The 7531-nt window shown below is 34.9% G+C and overlaps 1 protein-coding gene across 1 annotated transcript in view; it reads left to right on the forward strand.

Moving 5' to 3' along the window:
* LOC135211093 (peroxidase-like) overlaps positions 1-6323 on the forward strand; it is a 155771-nt gene extending 149448 nt beyond the window's left edge. Inside the window, exon 19 of the mRNA XM_064244172.1 lies at positions 3856-6323. Within this exon, the coding sequence (XP_064100242.1) occupies positions 3856-4566 (711 nt within the window). The 3' untranslated portion in view covers positions 4567-6323. The remainder of the gene's footprint in view (positions 1-3855) is intronic.
* Positions 6324-7531: the final 1208 nt, after the last annotated feature.

Genomic DNA, 7531 nt, shown 5'->3' on the forward strand with positions numbered 1-7531 from the left:
AATGCTGCCATAGAAATAAATTTACTGATGACTTACATCTTCAACTTATATTCATGATCATTCATTAAAGAAGAACTTTTAATTACACGGTAAATAAGTTGTGTTCTTCTAGCATCCACTAACATTGAAAGGGGAAAAGAAAGAAGGCTGTTTGTACATGTCACGAATAACCAGAAATTCAGTCATTCGCGACCAAAGTAAGCTTTTAAGTTTACGGGTAATTAGAGACTACTTTTTAACACCTATTTCAAATTAGGAAATAGTTCACTATTATGCATTTTGTTGTTTCTCTGTTGTGGGTATTTTTTCTCCTGTGATGGGCTGTTTCTTCACTGTTTTAAACATTTACAAATAAGGGTTCGTTCACTCGCTTCCTTTTCATTTTCATACAACCCATTTTCGAATTAAACGACCTTTCATCCAAAGTAGACACCTTTGTACCATCCGAGAACTGGTCAAAGTAAACTTTAGCAGGACTGCATGAGTAAACGCGATGCCAATGCATGACAATAAACCTGACTTTCGTGTTACATTAGTTAAAAGTGCATCTTGAAGGTTTTATTTTAATGAAAAATTCCTTCCGCAATTTTAAAAAAATATTTCAGAAAGTATGACAACGTTTATTGTTTTCATATTTTTCGAACTTTCTTCAATCCCTTATTCTTTTCCCGTATTCCTTAAAACTTCAAAATAATTAATATGAGATCATGGTTAATTGACTTTAGTTGTTCAGGAATGTATATCTGATAAATACATTTTATTTTAAACTTATACGCACGTACATCATACCAAACATATATATGATTATGTGTATATATATATATATATATATATATATATATATATAGTATATATATATATATGTTATATACTATATATGTATATATATATATATATATATATATATATATATATATATATATATATATATATATATATATCTATATATGTATATATGTAAAATTATATGATATGCATGCATGTTTTGATGTACGTGCGTATAAGTATATATATATATATATATATATATATATATATATATATATATATATATATATATATATATATATATAAATATATATATATATATATAGAATATATGTGTATATATGTATGTATGTGTATGTATGTTTGTATGAATCCTTTATTAATTTAATTGAGATCTGTGAACCCCCTGGGAATTCAAATAGACTGCCTAGGATTGATTTCATGGCTTTTTGTCCAAAAGAGTCTTCAATTCCGTCAACAACGGATATCGTGAAATACACAGTAAGGTTGTTGCATGATCAATATGTCACTGTAATCACCCTGGTAATTTCTATAAATGTTGAGAAAAGGTGCAGAGTTAGTTTTTCATCAGATGACGTAAGTCATTTTTACAGAGGGAAGCTTTGTGAAAAGAGATAAACTGAAACGTGACGCATATTGGAAGTGTAATTGTATTCTGTATCGGTCATGAACAGCTAATGTACATTTCATTACTCGATAAGCCCCGTGGTTGGATAGTGTCATCAGTGCACCTCACGTGATACTCTGTAGGCATTACTCAAGAGTCTTTGCAACTTCCCCTCGGCCACTAACTGCAACCTCTTTCACTCCTTTTATTGTACCTCCGTTCATATTCTCTTCCTTCCATCTGACTTTCCACCCTCTTCTAACAATTGTTTCAAAGTGCAACTGTAAGGTTTCCTCCTTTTACTCCTTTTAAACCACCTTGCTGTCAATTTCCCTTTCAGCGCTGATGACCTCATAGGTCCCAGCGCTCGGCATTTGTCTAAATTTTATGTTTTTCTATTCTGTTACTCGATAAGTACTAAATTTCGATAATTATATATTGGATCACTCTAACCTTGTGCGATACGTTCAAGTTCAAGTTGATTTTTCGTTAAATTCAAGAAAGTAACGCGATATAAAGTAACGCGATATATTTCTTTTTCACCAAATACCCTTCGCCCTCTATAGTGGGATGGGACCAGACGGCTTTGGCCTTTCAGCTCCTTAGGGCAAGCTCACACACACACGGATATATATATATATATATATATATATATATATATATATATATTATATATATATATATATATGTGTGTGTGTGTGTTGTGTGTGTGTGGTTTGTGTCGTGTGTGTAAGTGGTGATAAGTGGCAGTAGGTTTTCAGGGATAAATATAATGAGTGATGGTGAGAGGAGAGAAAGGGTTACAGATTAGGAGAAGAAGAAAGGTAGCTGTATGTATGCGTAAGGTAAGGAGAGATTGAGATTTGGAGTGTCCAACAAAGCCAAAGAACATATTGTGAAGGACTGTTCAACCAACTCTCCTCTAATAAAAAAGCCTTGAAGCTGATGAGATAAATGGTTTCTGTATTGCGCTTGGTATGAGAAATACTAGAAAGGAAGGGAATGTGAGGACATAAAAAAAACGACAGTGAAGTGAGTAGGTGAAAATACTCCTGAGTATATTTTGGTGGTGTTTGGTTACGTAGATAGAATTGGAAAAATGAAAGTATATTATCGGGAGGATAGCTGGTATAAAGTAGTTAAGGGAAAGGAAGGGTGTGTACTATATCCAGGAAGTGCTTTGAGCAGTTAAAGTATAAAGGTAGTAGTGACTTGTTTTGGTAATTACTTGAAAACCACTACTGCTGTGGGAAACAGTTTGAGGCTTTATATAATATATACTTGTATACTGTATATGTGTGTGTGTGTGTGTATGCATGCATGCGGTCCACTGTACTACTGGTCTTTGATCAGTGAAGTTGAGCAGCTTTGGATTGGAACTTAAATGGGTGGTCTAAAAGAAATATCAGACTCCACAGCCTCGTCCCCAAATTCAAATTTGGAAACGAAAGGCTTAATTCTTTCGGAGCCAGCCCATCCAGACGGTTGATATATAATATATGTATATATATAGATAAATATATATATATATATATATTTAATAAAATATCTATATATATATATTATATATATATATATATATAGATATATTATATATATGTGTGTGTGTGTGTGTGTGTGTGTGTGTGTGTGTGTGTGTGTGTGTAAAACGGGGAGTAAGTTATTTTGTGAAAAGAAAATAAAGCGTGTACCTTTATTATAAAAATATTAAGAATGAAAGTTATAAAGTAGGAAGGGGGTTAATCCGTACAGGTGAAGTTGCCTGTTAACTTGACAAATTACGATTAGGAATCAATTTCAAATTGCCTTCATCCTACCATCAAGTTGTTACATCCTTTAAGCGTTACGAGAACACTTAACCCTCGTTGATGATGTTTATACATATGGTTTAGAAATGTGTTTTGAGGCAAAAGCCTTCAGGATGTTCTTTTAACACTTTTGACTTCATCCCCGACTTCCTGACGTCTACGGAATCTAATTTCTTAGTAGTTATTTTGTTTCAAGATTTCTTTACTTAATCTCTTTATATCTTCCATATCCTAGTAAGTATGTCAAAAAATAGTATAAGAAAATGCTCAAAACACGTAAGAGTTTGGTAAGTTTTCCTATTTTGTTTTGTTGTTTTAATAATTTCGGTAGCAACACTATATTACTTAAACTGCATTAATTTGACTTGACACATGACTCACCCTTCGGTGCCAAATTTGAATGTAACATGTAAATGACACATTGAAATGCCTTTTTCTTTCCAATGTATAGCTCCGATTATATCCTGAATACTACCGCAAGGCGCTCTTGAAGGAACCTATCTTTTTTTTCTTTTTGTGAGATTTTGATGAATGTTTGAAAAAATGTTGTGCATAATTCGTCCAAAAGGAACTCTTGAAAAAATCTGTCTTCCTAATAACTTGCAATATATTTTTTAATTCTGTCATTTAATGATTTTCTTCTCCTTCCAGCCTCAGGCAGGTCCTATCCCTGTAGTTGAACTCAATCCTCTCATTCTCCCCGAAAATACCAAATCTCACTTCCAGTTCCCTTCCGGAGGATCTGTCCCTTCGAACAACATACCCAAAGACATATCTCAGAATCCTCCTCCTCCTCCTATCCGCCAACCCCCGACCCCATTCAACCACCCTAAACCTCATGCAACCACCATCACCATCGACGGGCCGACGACTGCCATTTCCGTCAGCGACCCTTCCCCCCCTCCTCCCCAGTTCGGTCCCGTGAAACCTTCCAGCGAAATCCATATCATTGAAAGTCCTCATCCAGCACTCTCTTACGGTATCCCTTTTCCCCCTCCTCCTCCACCTCCACCTCCTCCCTCTCACCCTGAAGCATTCCATCCTCCACCCCCGATTCCCGAGTCATTTCATCCTCTCTCCCCTTCCTACAGTGGTCCAGGTCCCTTTCCAGCAGAAATCCACGAACCCATAAACGTAGTGCCCCTTCAGGTTATTCATTCCGGACTAGTTGGCCACAGACCATCGTATGGGCCCCCGCCCCTGCCCCCGCCCCCTGATGTCCACGTCGACTTCGACGCCCCTGTGGAGTACTGCCAAGGCAACTTCAAGCCGCTGTCGACTTCCTACGGACCTCCCCCTGTTCGCCGTCGAAACAAAAATCCATTCAAGCAATTCTTAGGGCATTTAGGTTTCAAAGGATAATGCTACATCTGCGTTCAACGTTTTGTATTCTTATTGTTAGCCTAATTTATATGTAACCGTTCTGTGAATTAGTATTGCCGTTCTGTTAATTGCAGCATGTAATTACGTCACGTAACAGGTGCTTTTGGCTCATAAGATGCCCAAGAGAAGATGACCATCACACTGAGATGTCATAAACCAAAGGGACGATGGGTTTTTCTTCGCAGAAAAAAATATGCTCTAAGAACCATACATAAGATTACCTCGTATCTAGACTCAGACATTGCAAAATGTTTGTCAAAGGGGATGGTCACGCTTGACTGAGAAAGATGAAAATCATAGGAATTTTCCAATTTGATAAAGGAGATTGCAGATCTGCTAATTGAGCAACCACCACTTCAGTGACAAAATGTAGCCATTTGTAAATCATATATTTGACGCAATAGTTTTTATACTAGTTGCATCTGTATACAGATAAGTCCATTTATATAAAGAAAGAGAAAAAAACATAATTTCAAGTTTTGATAGTTTCATATGAGTTTTTCATTATATTATCGCCAGGAATGGATATTGTAAGTGTTTTTTTTTCACGGAAGCAAATTTATTCACTTTCAGTGTCAGGTTAGGAAAAGATTGTTGTTGACATAATCCACACACTAGATGCTGCTTGTACCTAGTCAATTAAAGCACAAATGATTAAACACGACAGTTGTTTAGAGATTTCTTGCAAATCTCGCGAATCCTGGCCAAAATATACATGGTTGATTTTTGTCACTTGCCTATTTCTGCATGTTAATAAATATTAAAAATAAAAGCCTATTGATATGACATGGCCTAAGGTCCACAATGTCATTTCTGGCTGAAGTTGAAACAAAAATAATACCTCTTCTTCTTTCTGATTCACGCAATTGTAAATCCTGTGACAGCTGTCCCTCTGTTATCTACCCAAAGTTTAATCCTTGGGGAATACATATACCTGGAATTCATCAAATCAAACTGATGAATCATGCCATTGTATGTTTAACTTGTAGGATAAGTGATAATTCACGGATATTAAAACAATTTTTGCAACATACATGTAGACATACTCTCAGATTATATATATATATATATATATATATATATATATATATATATATATATGTATATATATATATACACACACACACACACACACATATATATATATATATATATATATATATATATATATATATATATATATAAAATGTTAGCTTGCATATATATCACAATATAATGAGTACGCTTTAACCAATCGTTTATGAATTACAATCAATATTAAGCTAAACTCAATATTTAGTGATTATATAATGATAGAACCCTTTCACAAAATACTCGCAAAGATGATGTACATAAAATACGTAAACTATAACCCAAAGGTTAAAGCTGCAAGTAAAACATGATCAGCTTTACACTCATATTTTATGCTTTTTTTTTATATCCGTGAATTTTCGTTCATGAAATAGCACCTGACTCAATGTGAGTTTCTTTGGTTTTTGCTGTTTCATTTTTATTTCATTTTGTACATAAGTCATAGATAGTATATGTTGACAACGTTTTGATTTGTTTTCATTTGCCAAAAGCTCTGCCAACCAAATATTACCCCAATTTCAATCAATGTTAGCGAGGCAGACGTAAAAATAATTTTTGTTCTTGTATTTTCTATAGTAGTAGTCTATGAACATCGTTTTTTATCTTCCTTTTGAGTTATTTTCAATGTATATTCAACATTTTTTCCAATAAAAGCTTTGAAGATATAGTTAGCTTTCTTACATGATGAAAAACCACATTCGTTATTCGTCTAGAATAATGTATTATTTTTTTTTCAAGGTGAACTGGAGGACATGTAGATAAAACAATTTTATTTATAATTACGAGGAGAATTAGGCTGTCATCGTCATTTCTTCATTAAAGTTAGTCCAGAATTCACTGCCATTTATTCGCTTTCCAACCCAACGAGTTAATGTTTGAAGTCTAGAATCACGAATTCTTGACTGCAATTACTTAACCCTTGGGTACTAATTCATGATCTCATATAATATTTGTTTTTCTATTATATTACGTCATCAATCAGAATTCTATGAGCCTTTCAGTTTCACTTATATTTTCGGTTGTGTTGAAAATATAACCGAAAACTGTGTAACAGTATTGTTTGGTAATCTGTTAGTCCATTTATAAGTTCCGTACACTTTGGAATGTCCGATTATTTTGAGATAATATCTACATCTAATTTATTTCGATATGCATGTATAGTACCAATATACGGCACGGTTTACTAAATTACTCTAAAGTGGAAGACAAATAAATCCTTGCAGTAGTTTCATTTCCTGCCCTCGGAACCGCAACGACGCATTACCCTCTGTAGTGTGAGCGGGTAGAGTGATAAGAAAAATGAACAACAGATTTGCCGGATTCTAAAAGAAAAAATGACTGTTCTCGGCCCTTCCTTTCCTCATTGCTATATGTGCAATTTTTTTCCTTTTAAGAGCGTTTTTTATTTTTAAGAAAGATATAAAGATCAAGGGGTGCTACTTTAGTAGGCGGTCTACCTGCGTATTTCTACACTGTTTCGCCGTGTTTAGTACTAGGCCGTCGGGGGTCAAATGTCCCTAAAGAAGTACCAAAGGTTATTGTTGTTTGAGACTAAGCTGGCCTTATGCCAGCCTCGGGGATCAATTGTGGTACAATGCACTTAAGGACATTTGACCCCCGATCAAGGTCTCTAAGGACGAGAAGCACAACGAGCTTTAACTTGCCAATGCTTAGAGGCAAAAGGCCACAAGACAAGACGATTGTCTTGTCCACTTCGACTTAACAGTGATATTAAATTCCAGAGGCCCTGATGAAAATTCCACCGTAAAGGAGAGATAGCAAAAACCATCGAGTAATAAGGCAACAAACAAATGCTAAAACTCGGCCCTCCAAAAACATGGAATGGATTTTGAACGTACAAAAGTCATCCGAC

Source organism: Macrobrachium nipponense, chromosome 4 (assembly GCF_015104395.2).
Source record: "Macrobrachium nipponense isolate FS-2020 chromosome 4, ASM1510439v2, whole genome shotgun sequence".
In the NCBI taxonomy this organism is placed as follows: Eukaryota; Metazoa; Arthropoda; class Malacostraca; order Decapoda; family Palaemonidae; genus Macrobrachium; species Macrobrachium nipponense.